General features: G+C 40.1%; 1 protein-coding gene across 2 annotated transcripts; it reads left to right on the top strand.

Annotated features, from left to right (window-relative positions):
- The first annotated feature begins 92 nt into the window (after nt 1-92).
- On the top strand, nt 93-22,506 carry LOC124136225. 2 transcript variants are annotated; one of them, XM_048399635.1, is made up of 5 exons: nt 93-2,002; nt 11,670-11,854; nt 13,082-13,174; nt 13,580-13,638; nt 16,807-22,506. In XM_048399635.1, the coding sequence occupies exons 1-4, from the start codon at nt 165-167 to the stop codon at nt 13,600-13,602; spliced, it is 2,139 nt and encodes a 712-aa protein (XP_048255592.1). In that variant the 5' UTR covers nt 93-164; the 3' UTR covers nt 13,603-13,638; nt 16,807-22,506. The 2 variants fall into 2 exon arrangements, with proteins under 2 accessions (XP_048255592.1, XP_048255591.1); XM_048399634.1 differs by lacking the exon at nt 13,580-13,638.
- The last annotated feature ends 125 nt before the right edge of the window (nt 22,507-22,631 follow it).

Raw genomic sequence — 22,631 nt, 5'->3', positions numbered from 1 at the left:
CCAGCAAGTAACCTGTCATCCCCTATCGATCCAACCTGTTGTCACCTTACTTAAACAAGGGAGATAATCCACTTGCATTTTTGCCCAGGTAAACAGCGAGCCAACAGGAAATATTGCGCTATGGAAAACAGATTACCTGAAGTTCAAATGACAAGAGTCGCGTAATGGCGGCCCGTGGGGCGCATGTGAGCAGACAGGTGGAGGATGGGTCCATACATACTTTACAGGACTTTGTGAACGTGGCAGACCTCCCCACAACTGTCTCCGTGGTCGGAGGAGGGTACACAGGCAGTCATGTACGTATCTCACGCGGAGATGTGTTGTTACTCAGGTCACACCTACCTAAAGAAGTTACTCTAGCGTTTCACAGCGAGGACACAGGCGCTCGGAAGGAAATACCGTGTTCCCTTGAATCGTGCTTGAAGTTCGTTGTATTACCTCCTAAAAACAAGGGCCAGCTTTGCGACAGTCATGAATCTCTGTACACATCAGTGAGCGACCTACTTAAGGATTGTCCGACCTATTTTCAAGCCACGGAGGATTACGATGACCCCTATTTACCTGGGTTTTCAGTTAGACAAGGAGACAAGTTCCGCTTTTTGCGTACATTCAAGGACCCGCGAGATGACAAAGTTCGCCTGGAGTGCAAGGATAATAGTGGCAATGTTATCAGATTGTCAAGTGATTGCAAGGGCTACTTCCGTGTCCTCGAGGACCGGTCAGTGTATACTTTGCGGGAACTGGTCAATCAGGCCCGGGTGAGCAGACGACTTCGGCTGTCCACAGATAACGTGCAGCTCCAGCCAATAAGATTGAAGAGAATCAGTTCTACCGAGAATTCAGAGCCGAATTTGCCCCACAATGAACCACCTCCTTCCCCTTTGGTTCAGATTCCATTAACCTTTAAAGGGGTGATACACTTACGGAAGCCCGAGGAGATGTTGGAAGTTTCGCCGTGGGGGGAGTTGGATACGAGATGGAAAGTACCTGTCAGTGTTAGTTTGCAAGTGAGACAATTTTCGCAGAATGACTATGAAGTGCCAGTGAAGCAGAAAATTGTTTCTATGAAAATTGACGACTTCATTGGAACATATGAAGAGGATTTCCCAGTGGTGGCTACGATTGTGAATTATCCACAGATTCATACAGAGTTGACAAACCATTTAAAGAATGTGTCTGATGTCATAGTGCACAACGTGAAAAGCGCTAAGCGTCTTCTAGCAAGGACTAGGACCAGGTTTTACAGCATTGATAGCAATGTTAGAGCATCCTTTTCTGAATTTCCAAAATCTTTCAGATTCATTCGAGATTTGTTACAATGCCAAGCTGGTACGGAAGTACGAGTAATGGGGGACATTTTCTCTGATTTTCCCAAACCATTCTGTTTAAGATATGGAGACATCCTCCGACTAGCCAGCAAGGAACCAGAGAAGTTTAAGATGAAGAAAAGTTCCTTCAAAGAATGTGAGGTTATCAGATTTCAAAGGATAGCGGACAATGGGTATTCTGTTCCCATGCTCTTGCCACCAGATCTTGAAATCAAAACGATGGAGATAACAAGTGTGCATTCCCACAGGCCTCATTATTTGGCAGATATTATCTCAGGTGCTGACCTTCCCTCAAGAACGGTAACTGTGTTGCAAGAGGAGAGCGAGAGTAGTCTCCCCTTGCCAAGCCGGTTTCGCCTTTTGACAGTCGTTTCTGATGAGGTGCTAGTCATATCCCCTCTGGATTATTCTCAAACTCAGGCCATAAGTCCAATCCTGGAAAGTTGCATTGAAATTCCAACGAGACACATGGTGCATTTTGCCTATTCCCGAAAGCTGAGTTTCCCTGATAATTATTTTGTGTTTCCAAGGGCTCGCCATACTATTACCATCCGTGTGGAGAAGATCACAGAGGAAATGACAGATGAAATGAGAACCAAATCAAACCCGTATGAAGATGTCGCCTACAATCCAACCCAAACACCAATGAGGCTTCCTAGGTCTTTATCCGCGGGGTAAGAATCTACAAATACCTTTAAAATAGTCTCCTAAATTATTTCACTACCACCCGTCCTTATTTTTACCTATATGTATGCCTCTCGTACTTTACTAACGCATATGTCTACCTCGCCAGCCATTTCTTTCTATACACTGTACTCTACACGACCAGCATCGCATACGTATGCCTTGCAAACATGTAGATAGTATCCCACCTCACAACACACTATACCGCATGAACCTACATCTCCACTTCCCCTCAACCATAGCCGTCCTCAGAGCTGAATAAATGTCAGTCATTTCACAATTTGGGAATTGAAAATGTAATAAAAAACTGCTGACCGCTAAGATATATCATAATCCCTGTTCTACCACACATCTACCGGTTTGTCTACCTCACTCATTCAACCATTAATCATACTCATTTTAACAAAGCAACTAGCTTCACACATCCACCGTGTTTTGTGTATGCTAGATTACAGTCTCATTCCGCCTATATCTGAATGTTATACCTTTCGATATGTGATAATATCCAGTATATTAACCTTATCACTTTATCGTTATGTCATTAGAACACAACTCTTAACACAATATAAATGTCTCATTAAACCTTCATACAGAATTTGATTGATTCTTCAGGGTAAATAAAGAAGACAGACAATCTAAACAAGCCTTATACTTCATCTGGTTGAACATAACACATTCCTAACAGCCATAATAACATCATTAAGTAGTGAACATACCAAAACAAACAGTTCCATCCCAATACATCTGTCCCCTAACCAGTGACGCATACGTATGCACTGTGTCAACTTTATCACTTATTATCGATCGTCGTCCACGTGTGTTTGAAAGGAATGGGAAACTCGCCAAAGTCGTTGAACTATGCGATAGATGTGTGCAGTGGATCAAAAATGTAATAGACCAATGACTGGCACAGCCATCACAATCAGAGAATCGATACAGTCCTAGGACGTGATCATTGTCATCGTTAAGATGTGACTCCGTCCGCTTCTATGTACACATGATATCCGATTTACGCATAGATGAATTGTCTGGATTATTTAGCGTCTCAGATCGATAGTTTATGTCTATCGTTGTAACAGAGTGCAGCTACGAACTGATGTAATTGGCAATAAGATGTAGGAAAGGAGTTAACATGCCTGTATGTATACAATGTATAGTATAGACACAATATGTACATGACTGGGTGTAGGAAAGGAGTTAACATGCCTGTATGTATACAGTGTATAGTATAGATACAATCTGTACATGACTGGATGTAGGAAAGAAGTTAACACGCCTGTATGTATACAGTGTATAGTATAGACACAATCTGTACATGACTGGATGTAGGAAAGGAGTTGACATGCCTGTATGTATACAATGTATAGTATAGACACAATATGTACATGACTGGGTGTAGGAAAGAAGTTAACACGCCTGTATGTATACAGTGTATAATACAGACACAATCTGTACATGACTGGATGTAGGAAAGGAGTTGACATGCCTGTATGTATACAGTGTATAGTATAGACACAATCTGTACATGACTGGGTGTAGGAAATGAGTTAACATGCCTGTATGTATACAGTGTATAGTATAGATACAATCTGTACATGAGTGGGTGCAAGAAAGAAGTTAACATGCCTGTATGTATACAGTGTATAGTATAGACACAATCTGTACATGACTGGGTGTAGGAAAGGAGTTAACATGCCTGTATGTATACAATGTATAGTACAGACACAATCTGTACATGTGTGGGTGCAAGAAAGAAGTTAACATGCCTGTATGTATACAGTGTATAGTATAGACACAATCTGTACATGACTGGGTGTAGGAAAGGAGTTAACATGCCTGTATGTATAAAATGTATAGTACAGACACAATATGTACATGACTGGGTGTAGGAAAGGAGTTAACATGCCTGTATGTATACAATGTATAGTATAGACACAATATGTACATGACTGGGTGTAGGAAAGGAGTTAACATGCCTGTATGTATACAATGTATAGTATAGACACAATATGTACATGACTGGGTGTAGGAAAGGAGTTAACATGCCTGTATGTATACAGTGTATAGTACAGACACAATCTGTACATGACTGGGGGTAGGAAAGGAGTTAACATGCCTGTATGTATACAGTGTATAGTATAGACACAATATGTACATGACTGGATGTAGGAAAGGAGTTGACATGCCTGTATGTATACAGTGTATAGTATAGACACAATCTGTACATGACTGGGTGTAGGAAATGAGTTAACATGCCTGTATGTATACAGTGTATAGTATAGATACAATCTGTACATGAGTGGGTGCAAGAAAGAAGTTAACATGCCTGTATGTATACAGTGTATAGTATAGACACAATCTGTACATGACTGGGTGTAGGAAAGGAGTTAACATGCCTGTATGTATACAATGTATAGTACAGACACAATCTGTACATGTGTGGGTGCAAGAAAGAAGTTAACATGCCTGTATGTATACAGTGTATAGTATAGACACAATCTGTACATGACTGGGTGTAGGAAAGGAGTTAACATGCCTGTATGTATAAAATGTATAGTACAGACACAATATGTACATGACTGGGTGTAGGAAAGGAGTTAACATGCCTGTATGTATACAATGTATAGTATAGACACAATATGTACATGACTGGGTGTAGGAAAGGAGTTAACATGCCTGTATGTATACAATGTATAGTATAGACACAATATGTACATGACTGGGTGTAGGAAAGGAGTTAACATGCCTGTATGTATACAGTGTATAGTACAGACACAATCTGTACATGACTGGGGGTAGGAAAGGAGTTAACATGCCTGTATGTATACAGTGTATAGTATAGACACAATATGTACATGACTGGATGTAGGAAAGGAGTTAACATGCCTGTATGTATACAGTGTATAGTATAGACACAATATGTACATGACTGGATGTAGGAAAGGAGTTAACATGCCTGTATGTATACAGTGTATATTATAGACACAATATGTACATGACTGGGTGTAGGAAAGGAGTTAACATGCCTGTATGTATACAGTATATAGTATAGACACAATATGTACATGACTGGGTGTAGGAAAGGAGTTAACATGCCTGTATGTATATAATGTATAGTATAGACACAATATGTACATGACTGGGTGTAGGAAAGGAGTTAACATGCCTGTATGTATAAAATGTATAGTATTGACACAATATGTACATGGCTGGATGTAGGAAAGGAGTTAACATGCCTGTATGTATACAGTATATAGTATAGACACAATATGTACATGACTGGGTGTAAGAAAGGAGTTAACATGCCTGTATGTATAAAATGTATAGTATAGACACAATATATACATGACTGGGTGTAGGAAAGGAGTTAACATGCCTGTATGTATACAGTGTATAGTATAGACACAATCTGTACATGACTGGGTGTAGGAAAGGAGTTAACATGCCTGTATGAATAAAATGTATAGTATAGACACAATATGTACATGACTGGATGTAGGAAAGGAGTTAACATGCCTGTATGTATACAGTCTATAGTATAGAGACAATATGTACATGACTGGGTGTAGGAAAGGAGTTAACATGCAAGTATAAAATGTATAGTATAGACACAATATGTACATGACTGGGGGTAGGAAAGGAGTTAACATGCCTGTATGTATACAGTCTATAGTATAGAGACAATATGTACATGACTGGGTGTAGGAAAGGAGTTAACATGCCTGTATGTATAAAATGTATAGTATAGACACAATATGTACATGACTGGGTGTAGGAAAGGAGTTGACATGCCTGTATGTATAAAATGTATAGTATAGACACAATATGTACATGACTGGGTGTAGGAAAGGAGTTAACATGCCTGTATGTATACAGTGTATAGTATAGACACAATCTGTACATGACTGGGTGTAGGAAAGGAGTTAACATGCCTGTATGTATACAGTGTATAGTACAGACACAATATGTACATGACTGGATGTAGGAAAGGAGTTAACATGCCTATATGTATACAGTGTATAGTATAGACACAATATGTACATGACTGGGGGTAGGAAAGGAGTTAACATGCCTGTATGTATACAGTGTATAGTATAGACAAAATCTGTACATGACTGGGTGTAGGAAAGGAGTTAACATGCCTGCATGTATACAGTGTATAGTATAGACACAATATATACATGACTGGGTGTAGGAGAGGAGTTAACATGCCTGTATGTATACAGTGTATAATACAGACACAATCTGTACATGACTGGATGTAGGAAAGGAGTTAACATGCCTATATGTATACAGTGTATAGTATAGACACAATATGTACATGACTGGGTGTAAGAAAGAAGTTAACATGCCTGTATGTATACAGTGTATAGTATAGACAAAATATGTACATGACTGGGTGTAGGAGAGGTGTTTACATGCCTGTATGTATACAGTGTATAGTATAGACACAATATGTACATGACTGGATGTAGAAAATGAGTTAACATCCTAGCATGTATACAGGTGAGGTGAGGTGAAATTGGGTTTAACGTCGCGTCCAAGATTATTGCACTTATATAGCGACGTGCATGCACGTGTATGTGTGTGTGTGGCTGCTTGTACTAGTCCGGACTGATGCCGATTTCTAGTGCTAGCTCACTGAGATACCATGCCGCAGTTTAACATGAATATCCCACTCAGACACAGTATACTGACTCCGAGCCGACCAGTCCTTGTTTTAGCCCCTTAATGCCGAGCGCCAGACAGGGTAACAACAAGTACAATCTTTTAACGTCTTTTTGTATGACGCGGCCCGGGATCGAACCCTGGACCTTCCGCTCTCCGGGCGGACGCTCTACCACAAGACCACGGAGGCGGTCTGCATGTATACAGTGTATTGTGTAGACACAATATGTACATGACTGGATGTAGAAAATGAGTTAATATGCTTGCATATACATGTTACTGTCAATGTGTAAAAACAGTCAATTTGTAAAATGTGTCTAATATGTCTTGATATTTTCAGAAAAATCGCAACATGCATGTTTGCAGTGTATTACAAAATGTCACTGTTTGGGTGATTAGCTTAGGAGTTATGAGTTATTATGTTTTGCTTGTATACAAGTGTATTACAAAGTTACAACTTTGTGTGATTAGATGGAGAAAATGAGTGAAAATGTTTGCTTGTATACAGGTGTATTGCAATAGATTGCAGTTTGTGTGGTTATATGGAGAAAATGAGAGAATATATTTATTTGTATACAAGTGTATAACAATATATTACAGTTTGTGTGACTAGATAGAGAAAATGAGTCAATATGTTTGCTTGTATACAGGTGTATTACAATATGTTACAGTTTTGGTGATTAGATGGAGAAAATGGATGAAAATGTTTGCTTGTATACAAGTGTATCAACATATATTACAGTTTGTGTGATTAGATGGAGAAAATGAGTGAAAACGTTTGCTTGTATACAGGTGTATTACAGTATGTTACAGTTTTGGTTATTAGATGAAGAAAATGAGTGAAAATGTTTGCCTGTATAGAAGTGTTTTAGAATATATTACAGTTTGTGTGATTAGATGGAGAAAATGAGTGAAATTAATTGCTTTTATACAAGAGTATTACAATATATTACAGTTTTTATGATTAGATGGAGGAAATGAGTGAATATGTTTGCTTGAATACAAGTGTATTACAATAGATTACAGTTTGTGGTGAGTGTAGTACAATTTTAGGATGTATGCAGTACAATGTTTGGATATAAATTATATATGAGTGTGGATGCGTGTGTAGTACTAGAAGTGTGTATTAAGGGAGTGTGTAGTGGTACAGTAGTGGATGTGTGTTGTGCAATGTCTGGATGTGTCTGGTACTAGTTCAGCAAGGGTAGAAACTGGATTTGTATAGTCAGTTAACTCCCTTTGCCTCGGAACGATTGTGTAGTACTAGAAGTGTATTAAGGGCGTGTGTAGTAGTACAGTATTGGATGTGTGTTGTGCAATGTCTGGATGTGTCTGGTACTTGTTCAGCAAGGGTAGAAACTGGACTTGTATAGTCAGTTAACTCCCTTGCCTCGGAACGATTGTGTAGTACTAGAAGTGTGTATTAAGGGTGTGTGTAAGAATCAGTGTGTACTAAGTTGAAACAATATCACTGTCAGTGGCAGGACACTTTTACGCAAGTCCTGTGTTACCCAAAGTTTACGTTACACACATTCTTTAATGATAATCATATAACCTCCTTATATATTCTGTGGTAACAGGTAGGATTGTGTGGCATTTTAATTGCTTGCCTCTATCAAGCCATGTCAGCGGTCCTTTATTTTATCAACCTGTTAACATTGTTTAAATGTAGGTCCGTGACCTACTTAGATAGGAAATTTACACTAAGCGTACAATCAAACCAACACCAAACTTGAAAGTATCGTAGTTTTCAGGACTTAACAATACATCATATCGTTCACGTATACACTTGTCATCAGTATTGTAACCGGCAACGGTTAAAATGCTGGCAAATATAAAACGTCAACATCAGACAAGGTACACATGCATTATACCGGACATCAATCCGCCATCTTTGTATGATGCTACTAATAAAGTATTTTGTATCTACTTTGGTAATTAAAAAATTCATTTACTTACGAAGCATTTAATTCAAACCGTTGAGTGGGGGACAAGCCCTCCAAACCCCCTGTTGTTTTAGCGAGGCGACAAAAAATGGCGTCTGAATACCATAGGAACCGTTACTAAGGAATAAGCTCCTGCACATCCCTTACCAAAATGGCGGAAGGTGCCGTCAGAGAAAAAAACCAAGATTCCATTGGGTGTAAAAGGAACAAAAGGGGTGAAAGTTACATAAATGGATGACTGAAATTCAGTGATGTTCTGTATTCGCGAAAAGGGTAAGCATGTCTTGCTGCTGAAATTATCTTCAAGTTATACCAACTGTTCTCGCCAATGTGATATATATGCATGTCACGCTGTGTTTATGCGGAGTTCATGTTACACTGTTGCGTGTTTAGTAAGACCTTTTTCTTTGACCTACGGATATTCTACCTGCTGCTTGAATATAATACAATCTTTGGCGTAGTTTAGCCATATCTGCGTTGCGGGACACTGTCATGCGCGTTCATTACAAGAACACTGTATTCATTACTGTAGCCGGATTCTCGCCAACAAGAACAACGACGTTTTAACTCAGATCACCCGTGTACGTAGGAGGCCGGGTGTTCGCCGTCGTGTTCTGTACAGAATATATAGCATACAAAATGATCCTACAAATGCCAAATCCTTCAACGGTATTTAATTATGCATGGTTACATTTGGATATAATGTCGCAGTTCACCTTTTAACCATATTGAGCTTATCAAAACGCACATCTATGGGCCCACGCATTACGTCAGGGTTACCTGATCTCTTAGTCTATAATTTTCGGAGAAGGGATAATCTCTTATCGTTGTTTTTGTATTGAGGTGAATAATGTCCTGTCCATGGCGAACACAGTCAGTTCAGTGAACAGTAACACTAGGCGTATTCATATGCCCGAATAGTCTGTAGTAACCGTCACGGGTGAATGAGAATATTGTTCAAATACAACTCTGGTGTTACAAACAAATGGGGATGTCTTTCTTCACGGGCTTTAGAAAACTAGCGTCAAAGGACACAAGCATTTAACGCCTCCACAATACCTGCAAACATTTGAAATTCAGGGAGGATTACGGTGACATGACTCTGTCAATTACATTGGCCTGTACCGATATTTGTGTTGCTAAAACTGAGCGCCATTACCCCCAGATTATCCTGGCTCATCTCGCCGCAACTTGGCGGAAGATTTCTGGTACAATCTATACCCACACTAACGAAACTACATGTATGGCGATGATTTCTGTTCTTTATTAATGGGGGCGGTCGGGTAGCCCAGTGGTTAAAGCGTTCGCTCGTCACGCCGAAGACCCGGGTTCGATTCCCGACATGGGTACAATGTGTGAAGCCCATTTCTGGTGTCCCCCGCCGTGATATTGCTGGAATATTGCTAAAAGCGGCGTAAAACCATACTCACTCACTCACTCACTTTATTAATGAGCGAAACACCCACGTAGAATAGGAAAACTCGGCTTGCTTGTCAGCCGGATACAACATAGACACTGCAGTCAAATGAGTCCATGGTTTTTTTTAAAATATTTATATCTGACCCTGTATTCTAATGACCACACCAGAACATTCATCTAACTTCGGTCCTATTGCACAAAGCGTTCTTAGCTCTAAGACCATATTAATTCTAATATTTACCACAGACTTACGACAATCGTAGCGCTAGGTTTGCATGTGCCAATGGATCCTGGTTTCGATTTTGTTAGTGTTGAATGCATGGATGAAGGACTGACAGCTTGCAGCAGCAAATGAACATCAACGTGTTTGAGTGAGTAGGTGTGTGAGTGAGTGACTCATTGAAGTGCTTCGCTCAGAATTCGTTGAGCATAGGTATGTTGCTGACAAATCAAGCATCACGATCGGATAGTATTAGGGATTCGAACTGATCACTGTCAAGTCATCTAAGGGACGTAATTCAGCAAAGACCACAGGCCCATACGCACAACTTTACATAACGGCGTCGTGGTCAAACGGTTGTTATGAACGTCACAGTCGATGCAGCATTACACGAGGACTCTTGATTAATTCTTACATTTTATTTTGCTCTGATAAATGCGAGCAGGGACACATACTCCTCGCGCTGTTTATATTGTCCTTCCACTGAACGCCATAACTTACATACTTTGCACGGCGCTGAAGGCATTCGACCCTTGACCTTTGCCCTGACCCCTATGTGCTTCTCTCTACATTATCCTATTACTTAACAGCAATTGTAGACATGACAAGAGGATTACATGGGATTACATAACGTAACGATACACCGAGTTCCTGTCGGGTTAAGTGTTGTAGGTGGTAAGCACTTTTCAAAGCTCTTGACACAGCTGCAGCAACAATACGGTTTCATAACTTTACGCGAACCTGCTAAGCCTGCAAAGAGGATGTAGGTTTAGAGACAGATGAAAGATTATACTTGTTTAGCTTTTGGAATAATATAATCTTATCACATTCCGCTAGTCGCAAATGTGTTGGTGGAGAAACTTCTTTGAGGGTGACACCTAGTGTCATCACTGATATTCAGTCCCTTTTATCATTTTCTATCAATAATTTTCACCACTATATTGCCTTTTACGCCCAATGGAATCTGTTTCGGCAGTTAATCGAGGCTGATTATTCTCTGGCGTTGATTTGAGTTATTATTATCCGAATTTTGTGATGTTTTTTTCACATTTACGAATGGTACATGACCTCTAAAATAGATGTGTTGTTAGCCATGATCGCCCTATGACAACTGCATGGGGAATCGGAGTTCGAATTGGTCCCAACCTATGCCGGTAGTAAGAGGCGATTGAATGGACGTGGTGGTCAGGCTCTGGCATTTGGTTGATGACGTGTCAACGTACCCCGACGTCGTGGATTGCTGCTCATAATATCAGTCACTTGATTGTCTGGTCCTGCCTCAATTATTTACAGGCGGCCGGCACATAGCAGGCATATTGCTTAGTGTGAAGTTCAAAAGAAGCCACAAAAACAAAAAAAACAAAACAAAACAAAAACAACAAAATTTCTTATATCTATCCACAGTGCCCTAGACAAAGTGAAAAAGCGGAAGAAGAATCCCCTGCAGCGATTGAGTCGCGCCCTCAACCCGATAAACTGGAGACGTAGCCACGCCCCCACCACCCTCAGTCGGCTCTCCCAGGAACCCCCGACACCGACCAACGACTACGACCAACCACCAAAGAGCCCCGGGGCCCGCAGCAATGCAGGTACTTCATCATTTCACTCGGTATCACCGTCATGCATTTATGTAGATCAGGTTACACAGGCTATCAGAGGTAACTGATTGAGTCAGGTGATAGCGACAGGTCAAGTGGAAGATAAAACTGTTTATCAAGACCCGCAAGCCACTGTTAATACTACCCTATGATAACAGGCTGTATGATCCATGCACCTACTCTTTGCTGCTAACTGTATATACTGGTGAAAATTAATAACGAAACATGTATAAAGATACGTATGGTTATGACATGACATAGTGTACCTACCGCGAATATATCAACAAATATATACAGGTCATGGGCGTTGCAAGGGGAACTTAAAATGTAGGCAATCATATTTCAGTACTTATTTTCCTTAAACACTCATCACGCTTATCAAACACAAACACAAGCAAGCCATTGCAACATATCTAAAACAGAGATATCACGAAATACCCTGACCACGTTCTGTAATAACACATTTTAAGTTAATAAAACGGTTGATTTTTATATCCTCATAAAATCGTAAACTATAAATTGTCAATGCAAGAGAATTACCACTCTAGATTGTCCACCGAAACAGATTCCATTTGGCGTAAATGACAAAATAGCTATGAAAATTAATGAATGGACGGCTGAAAATCAATTATGTTCGCGAAAAGGGTAAATGAAATGTCACAAGCAAACAACAACATCGAACCAACTCATCAAAGGCAATTTTTGGCACTGGTAGTCGGGTCAACCTGTAATATAACAAAAGATCATGTAACTATAACAAACAACTGAAAGAAGAACACACTAAAGTACTTTTTAAAAATATATATTTTAATTATTTCTGTAACGATTTTAAAGTGTAAGCACTTGGTTTTTTGTGCTACGTGGTAGCTACGCCACTGCATGTGATTTTTAGAAGCTTTTAACGCCTCACAGGCAGATTAGGCTGTATACTCCATAAGGAGCTGAGAATGAAATTCAGGTGACACTGATCGATTGACCGGGGTAATAATGGAGCGCTTGGAGCATTTTTCGGGTATGGATTGGACGCGTTATAAACATGAACGTTGTTATTGCTGTCTGGTTCGTGTTTGACGTATTAAAATGCTTCATATTAACCAATCTTAGTGAAATAAGTATCGGATACCCCTTTGTAGTTGATATTTAGACGTATAAATATAACGGTACGAACGTCCCTGAGAACGGTGATGCCCAGTATACAATGACCTTTTGCTTTTCAAGAGGATGACCCCTACGAACAAATCAACATCCAGATCGGAGCCAGTCTTGCCTCAGCCAACCAAACGTACAGCCACACTGACATTGCCTCAGCAAGTGAGTATACAACGTGATGTCATCAAACTTGTTCGCATTATCAGCTCACGGTCGTTATAGTAATAAGGATCCACTTTGTTCTGGCGAAGCATATAAGTGAGTGAGTGAGTGAGTATGGTTTACGCCGCGTTTAGCAATATTCCAGCAATATCACGGCGGGGGACACCAGAAATGGGCTTCACACATTGTACCCATGTCGGGAATCGAACCCGGGTCTTCGGCGTGACGAGCGAACGCTTTAACTACTGGGCTACCCGACCGCCCCCGAAGCATATAAACTTGAAACAAGAGTATATTCCTTTACACAAACATCTTAAATGTACATTTCTATTGCTTGTTTCTCAAGGTAAAACAATTAAACCTTTTCTCTGTTTCTGTCTGTCACTTTTGTAATTGTTGTTCCAGGCGAAAAACGCAACAGTTTCTAGTGATACGCGTCAAGGAGTCGCGAGACACTAGCAATGGTAAATTGCATGCGTAACCAGAAATTCATGAGTTCGTGGTTGTGGTAAAGGTGTTTAGGTGGATGATGGATGTCAATGTGTAACGAAAAAAAATTCCTTTTAGTAGTATTCACATCGTGTTTTATCTAGAATTTTTAATTATTTATAATATATCATTCCCCTTATGGATCCTCGTTAATATTATTTTCCTTAGAAAATGAGTCGATCTATTTTAAGTTCATAAGTACATTTCGTTGGTTACACATGTAAACCTGCATGTTCCCTTCACTGCACGCAGATTGTAGAATACATTGTATTCCAGTACAGTAGCATTCGCTAGAACCTTTCATATTTATTGCCCACATGTATGCTACGGGTTAGCAAGAAGTTGCAACTCATAATAGATATATGATAAACCATGCATGCTGAAGTATTTTGGTATTTGGTATTTGTCAGCTATGATCCTGCTACAAACATGCTCAAATACATATACAGTATTACCAGGTTAAGTCGAACTTTATATATCGTTTAGGACGATATATTTGTATGACCTCGGTACAATCACTGTGTTCTCTATCGGCACCCCGCCTGTCTTGAACTATTGATAACTACATATATGTTCAAAGATCCTGACAATTTCGAGTTTACCATATGAATATAAGACGTTAACGTCAGAAAATAAACAGAATTATCTGTCGAAAATGATTCCAATGACGTAAAATGGATATAGTGGTGAAAATTATGTGAATAGATAATTCAAAATCTGAGATGACACCAGGTGTTCGCGAAAAGGTGAACATACCGGCCGCACCGCCACTCACACGATTATTAAAAGAATCATAGTCATCAGTTCAATCTCAAATTGCATGTATTTATACAAATATCATAGAACTCGGATATTTCCTGTGCTGTCTTCCCCACATGTCTTGAGTTGCCCTCCCCCAAATATCTTATACTGTCCTCCCCCACATATCCTATACTGTCCTCCCCCACATATCCTGTGCTGTCCTCCCCCACATATCCTATACTGTCCTCCCCCACATAGCCTGTGCTGTCCACCCCCAAATGTCCTGTGCTGTCCTCCCCTACATATCCTGTGCTGTCCTCCACCACATAGCCTGTGCTGTCCTCCGCCACATATCCTGTGCTGTCCTCCCCCACATAGCCTGTGCTGTCCTCCTCCACATATCCTGTGCTGTCCTCCCCCACATATCCTATACTGTCCTCCCCCACATAGCCTGTGCTGTCCTCCTCCACATATCCTGTGCTGTCCTCCCTCACATATCCTATACTGTCCTCCCCCACATAGCCTGTGCTGTCCTCCCCCACATAGCCTGTGCTGTCCACCCCCACATGTCCTGTGCTGTCCTCCACCACATAGCCTGTGCTGTCCTCCCCCACATAGCCTCTGCTGTCCTTCCCCACATAGCCTGTGTTGTCCTCCTCCACATATCCTGTGCTGTCCTCCCCCACATATCCTATACTGTCCTCCCCCACATAGCCTGTGCTGTCCTCCCCCACATGTCCTGTGCTGTCCTCCCCTACATATCCTGTGCTGTCCTCCACCACATAGCCTGTGCTGTCCTCCCCCACATATCCTGTGCTGTCCTGCCCAACATATCCTATAATGTCCTCCCCCACATATCCTGTGCTGTCCTCCCCCACATATCCTATACTGTCCTCCCCCACATAGCCTGTGTTGTCAACCCCCACATATCCTGTGCTGTCCTCCCCCAGATAGCCTGTGCTGTCCTCCGCCACATATCCTGTGCTGTGCTCCCCCACATGGCCTGTGCTGTCCTCCTCCACATATCCTGTGCTGTCCTCTCCCACATATCCTGTGCTGTCCTGCCCAACATATCCTATACTGTCCTCCCCCACATAGCCTGTGCTGTCCTCCCTCACATGTCCTGTGCTGTCCTCCCCCACATATCCTGTGCTGTTCTCCCTCACATATCCTGTGCTGTCCTCCCTCACATATCCTATGCTGTCCTCACCGACATATCCTTTGCTGTCCTCCCCATATATCCTGTGCTGTCCTCCCCCACATAGCCTTTGCTGTCCTCCCTCACATAGCCTGTGCTGTCCTCCCCCATATATCCAGTGTTGTCCTCCCCATATATCCTGTGCTGTCCTCCCCCACATATCCTATGCTGTCCTCCACCACATATCCTATGCTGTCCTCCACCACATATCCTATGCTGTCCTCCCCACATATCCTGTGCTGTCCTCCCCATATATCCTGTGTTGTCCTCCCCCACATATCCTGTGCTGTCCTCCCCATATATCCTGTGCTGTCCTCCCCATATATCCTGTGTTGTCCTCCCCCGCATATCCTGTGCTGTCCTCCCCCGCCTAGCCATGCTGTCCTCCCCCACATATCCTATACTGTCCTCTTGCACATGTGCTGTGCCTCTCCTTGTCCACCCTTGACCACCCCAGCATGTCCCCGCGAGTATCGTCCAACACAGTGGACAGCCACAGTCGCATGCGACATACCGCCTTGCCTGTTTCTCCCAACGTCTTGTTCGCTATAGTCTTTGTCTACCTAAATATTAATCTTAAACATGTTCACTTTTAGTAGAAATAAGTTGAAAAAGGTCTTTTTGTTCCAAGGTGCGGTGTAAGCTTAATTATTATCATGTGAAATTATTTAATGCATGCTTTAATTCTAGTATTCATAAATGATGATATGTTTCATAATAATATTCAGAAATTTCAACCATTGTTTTGATTCTTAAATGACCGATATTAAATGTTCTTTTGTTTATGTTTAGATGAATGCATTTCATAACCAAGCATGGCACTATAAAATATGCCAAGGTTTATACAATCTATTACAATTACCCTTTGTATATCTTGTCCATTCTGTGGCACGGGTGGCCCAGTCGTCTAAGGCGCCGCGATTCGCTCTGCTGAGTTGCGTCCCTTGGGCGCGCCAGAAACCTGTGATCGTGGGTTCGAATCCCGGTTCGCCCCGATTATAGGTGTCGGCACTATACCCGTGCTCGTGAACTAATATGTGAACTTGATAAAAATAGGTAATGATGAGTTCAAAATAGTCCATGATTGTTTATGTCACAGATAATTCAAAGAATTGCAATTTTTGTATTGATCAGTTCAATAAGCAATGTTTGTGTTGCTTCTTCTGGGTTAGTTATTTTGTATAATTTTATTATTTTATTTCAGTCATATCCCACAGAGGAGGAATCCCAAGAACAACCGCCATATGACGACTTGTTCCCTGTGGGCAAATAATGACTTGTATGTAAATTGTACCGTAACAGCATCTGTAGCCTGGCCGTCAGTCGGGAGTTGTCCTTATAATAGTAGCACATACACCATGCTGGCATGTGTGTTTGTCCAATCAGTGTGATATAGTCAGGTTCGGATATAGCGAACACCTACAGGCTCTACCAATTCGTTTTATGCGAACTTCGTTGTTTTCATACTAATAACGTTAATTTTAAATTCTGAGTGATGGAAATTGTTTGGTTACAATAGCATATTTATTACATCCCATTTTGGTTTATTTTTTTATTTTTTCAATGTAGGCTTTTATTATGGTTTGAGTAGATTATTTATTGTATGGTGTATCGTAAAAGGTCACATGATATTTCTCAGTCTCCACCATCCGTTTATTGTTGTGTGAGTGAGTGAGTATGGTTTTACGTCGCTTTTAGCAATATTCCAGCAATATCAAGGCGGGGGACACCAGAAATGGTCTTCAAATAAAGTACCCATGTCGGGAATCGAACCCGGGTCTTCGGCGTGACGAGCGAACGCTTTAACCACCTGGCTCCCAGACCGCTCCCGTTTATTGTTGAGATATAAGGAAGAGGTTACCATATCTCTCCGAAGAAGTGTAAATGGTTCAGTTTCAAGTTGGCTAGACTTGCCACATGTTGAAATTGAGGCTCAATAACAGGAAAATATAAGATAAACACATTTTCATTACCTTTTAGTAATCTAAACCATTTTCATAAGCATGTGTTTATGAAACGTTATGAAATAGTGATGACACCAGGTGTTCGCGAAAAGTGAGCATATTCTGTCCCAACGGTGGCACTGTCACAAATACATGCAAAGGCAAGTCCGTGTTCACGAAAAAACAGCCATAACAAGTAGGATAGAATTATTTTGTATTTGCATTTTAAAGAAATCCTCATTTTCGTCACTTCTCATAATAGAATCGGGAGAACAGTGGATGACAAATTACAAGGTAGTCAATGGGAGATGATAGCATTGTTATGTTGAAGTATTCCGTCTAATGAGCCCTCGGTTGACTTGGAATATAGTTCTGTCAACTCGGTTAACGCAGTGAACATATGAATGGTACCGAGCTTTATCTGATAGTTTATCATACGTTTGTTTTCTACCAGGGTCATCTGGAGTTCTGATCAAAATAACAAAATTGGAAGCATATTTAATGCCAAACACCCCTCTCTTTATAATATAGAGAAAGTTCGAATAATAGTGTATACATAGCGAGGTGTGTTTAGTGGAGTTTCGTCGTATTAAATGAGAAGTTCAGATTCCTGTGGTTCATCGGGTTACAAGAGGAGCATGCTGGCAATGTTAGGTATCAAGCCATACATACTCATTGTTACTTAACTTTAGAAAAAGAACAGAGCTTGTTAAGTGTGAGACAAATTAATCGTGCCTGAATGAACCTCGACCATGATTTTACCAGTGAACGCGATATTACCGGAAGTGGACTATATATCTTTGAATCGTTTATTTTCATTGAAGGAAAAAGTACAGATTGCACAGGATTGATTTGATAAATGCTGATTTGACATAGTAAGTTAGCTTCAACAATGAGCTTCTGGTAGTAGTTCATAGTGTGTGTGCATGTTTGCACTGTTGGTGAATAGGTAAACTATTTCAACATTAAAGATGTTTGTCAAATGAAACAATTCTTATTAAATTAACGGATAGTTCTTACACTTTGAATCAGAAACGGGTCAGTTTCAAGCCCATCCTGAATCGCCAGACCCACAACACTATATTTTTGTCCATTGAAATGGCTCTACAACCGTGAAATAAGATGATTTAGTGTTGAAACCTAATTACTTCTCGTTGCACATCTATCTCTGTACCCTAGCTGTGTCAATGAGAAGCAAACACCTATGTAATGAACACTGTGGAGCTGACAAGGTTGTCCAGAATGAGACATTGAAGAGTGCTTTCACATCTCTCAAGGATCTATCATTGCACATCATGAAATTGTAATTAGTAAAATATGGAGTCGTTTCAAGTAGTTATATTTCTTCCTCAAAAGAGAAGGTGGGTTAGCAACGTTCATTTGTAAGACTATATGGCACATATAACGTCCAATAGTACACTCGACAAATGTCAAGGTCGTATGATGATGTATGGATCGTCTATATCATGGTCACGTTTGAAGGCTTATGTTATCAACTGATGCTATATATAGACCTAGCATGCAACATGCAGGGGTGAAGGTCAACGTCATTCACACTGAATTGACCCTGAATACCTTGTACAGGTGAACGTTATTCGAATAAATTTGAGAGTATGCGGTCTGTGAACAATTAAAGATCTTGACAAAGTAGTTAAGATCTTAACTTAAGTTACAATTGAAATACCGTGTACACGTCTTTCAACTGTCCGCTGTGTTAATCCATAATGTTTATCCACTAGTGATCTGGTTAGGCACGACAAATATCTTACAGAAATGCATTTAGTACACGATATATTATGGCCAGCTTATTTCCAAGACTTTTGTCACAACTTATATCACGTTCATATCCAACAACTTATTTTCAACTACATAGATAAATATATTACCATGTTGATACTATGGTGTAACAACTTGTACATAATATATACAATATACTGTTTGTATGTACCCCGAACATTTTACTTTTTAGTTCAACACTTTATTTAACCCCGATACATATCTTCGTATTTTAATCAATGATTAATCGTTTCTCTTATGTATAAACATGCATAATTAAATGTAAGACGTCTGTTGTATCTGTACCTCCAATCCTAAAATTGTATCATTAACACAGGATTGTGTGACATTGTCGTTAATGACATTGAAATGTTATAGCGATGCAATGGAACTTTTCAAAACTGAAATGGATCAAAGACGATTATTTTTTTATGTTACTACACGATTCGACATACAACATATTAAGGTCACTATTCTACTCGACATAAACGATTTAATATTAAGGTCACTATTCTACTCGACATAGACGATTTAATATTAAGGTCACTTCTCTACTCGACGTAGACGATTTAATATCAAGGTCACTATTCTACTCGACATAAAGACGATATAATATTAGTTTCTACATTTACCCGAGATGTGTTAAGTTATATTTCACAAAGTCACAAACAACGTTATGAACTTTATATATGTGTACTGATTGTTATTGTTACTGTATAATGGTGAATGTTTGTGTTGATAAGATGAGGCATGTACATACACGTCCTATGTCTTATCACTGAGACACAGTCGTTTTTGTGTTCTGAAGATATGCATTACTCCTGAATATACGTTATGAGTAATGTTGGTTTGTTGTAAACTAATAACAATAGCGCCTATGCGTAATTCTAATGGCCACAATACTTATCGATGGTCGAGTACAATATATACATGTAAACAAGTATATATCCGGTGATTATGCAAATGTGGATGTGATGGACATATAAGACATTTTCTTGTTTCCTTTTACGTTTTAAAAATAATTGGGTAGGTAGGTCGAATTTTGATTTGATTATATTTCGATTTCCCAACCACAAAAAACTAAATTCACAAGTGTACCTAACATAAACAGTGCCAATTATTAGAAAATCACGAACAGCAATGGTAGGCGGGTTCCAGAAAATCCGGATGGGAAATAACTGTAACAGGCGAAACTGGAACAGAAGCTAGCATGCAAAAATAAATTCAAAATAATCTCGCCGATGTTTTGGGTCGGTCGGTGATCCGAAACAGGAAGAAAATATATATGTGGTCCATTGCGTTTTCTCATGTAAACAACCTATAGGCTATCATTAAAGTTTACAGACGATTGTGCTGTGATTTTAGAACTATTTTCATTGAATGTTGATTTATCTAATTGTACCAGTGTTATTTAAGCAAGCCAATCTTGTCCATCAAAGAGCATTCATACAACACTCGTGTTCAAACTAAAGATCGTTTAGTCCTGCCCGATTGTCGACTTAATAAACACGTGTGTATCGTGTGTAAGTTCTCAGCCTGGAAGAGGATTCTGAAAGTATAAGAAGGCTCGAAGATCTTCGGGATGAAAATGTCTGTTGCCTTTCACTTGCCCAAATAATCCAAGTCAGTCAAGTAATGCAGCTTTCTTGCCCAATTCCGAAGCATGTGTGTGAAAAGGTTGAAGAGGAAGAACTGGCAAGTGCACACACTCTGGTCAAGCCTGTTGCTCATATCCCCGTGCACGGACAACTCAAATCCTTGTAATGAAGACATACAGTCATGGAGCATGGTTTGCACGTGCAGTATGTATGACAGAACACATATCCCGTGCACGGACAACTCAAATCCTTGTAATGAAGACATAGTCATGGAGCATGGTTTGCACGTGCAGTATGTATGACAGAACACATATCCCGTGCACGGACAACTCAAATCCTTGTAATGAAGACATACAGTCATGGAGCATGGTTTGCACGTGCAGTATGTATGACAGGTGTCGTTTGTTAGGTGTTTTTCGCAGCACTCGGCAGTCTCCTGTTATATCACAAAGACCTGTATATCATTGGGTTTGGACCAGCCAAACCAGTGGTTTATAATGTGAGCAACGTCCCATGCCGTCGGGATACGTCGACATGCAACATTCCATGTCATGGAGTCAGACACCGGGTCACCACTGTAAAAACCCACATCTCAAACATGGTTGTTTAAGTTAAATATTACTGCAAACGTAGTTGATGTTTCTAGATAGTCACACAACAAATGCTCAGATAGAATGGCAGGGCAATGTTGAATTTAAGTCGTAGATTATCCACCATGCTTGCATTATATAATTTATTGTATACCGGGGGTACTGTTAACCCATACATCACATTGTAATCAAGTGAGCATGTGAGTTTGGTTTAACTCAGCTTGTAACAGTATTCCACTTACATCACGTGTGCCAACTTGATGAGAGAGGATAGCCCAAAGTGATGCAGGTCATGGACGTTTGGCGTGATAATCATTTTTTTTTTTTAAGGAGAATTGAGTTTTTACATGCATGACTAAGCCATGGCTGTTGTAAACTGAGTTCGGAAGAATGAATAGTTTGATTCCAGGATATTCAGGTCATTGATCACAACAGGTCAGATTAACTGATGAAGGTCTAGTCGTATTTGCGACCAGTCCATGTCAGATGATAAAAGATGGACAGTACATAGCTTGGACAACTATGGTATATGCTCCTCTTCCAGATTTTTCAGGGTTCAGGGGAGTTATCTGGACGGATGCATATTTACTGAAAGCCGCACATTGCAATGGAATGATGTTGAAAATGTCTGTGAAATTGGGTAGGGAAATACATATGGAGCAAAATGTGTTGCTTTCGCATAATAGAACCCTTCTTAAAGCACCATTATCAATCAAAATTGGTGTCATCGGATATATAAATTGCTAGCGGCTGTATCAGAATCACGGTCGTGTTCTGCAACTAAGTGCCTTTATTGTATACCCTTCTTTGTATATTGAACATTAACATGGTTATGTTTTTTTGTCTATATACATTTTCGTGTATATTATTCTGTACTGGTGGTATGAAACAACATTTTAACAGAGAAATTGTTTAAAAATAACATGAATCTGAAATCAAATCTGCCGAATGAATGTTGCTACTACCTGAAGCAAATAAAACTTAATGATTGATGAAACAGTACTTGTTTGTGATGTATATAATTTGGACCTCCCAAAACGTTTTATTGTTTTAGAACAGAACCTTTCAAACCAACACTCCAGTATGAAAATATGTATTCGGGTTCAAAAATACCCACACCGT

This window comes from Haliotis rufescens, unplaced genomic scaffold (genome assembly GCF_023055435.1).
Source record: "Haliotis rufescens isolate VD_foot unplaced genomic scaffold, xgHalRufe1.0.p SCAF_2, whole genome shotgun sequence".
Classification (NCBI taxonomy): Eukaryota; Metazoa; Mollusca; class Gastropoda; order Lepetellida; family Haliotidae; genus Haliotis; species Haliotis rufescens.
This window is presented reverse-complemented; position numbering and strand designations above follow the sequence as displayed.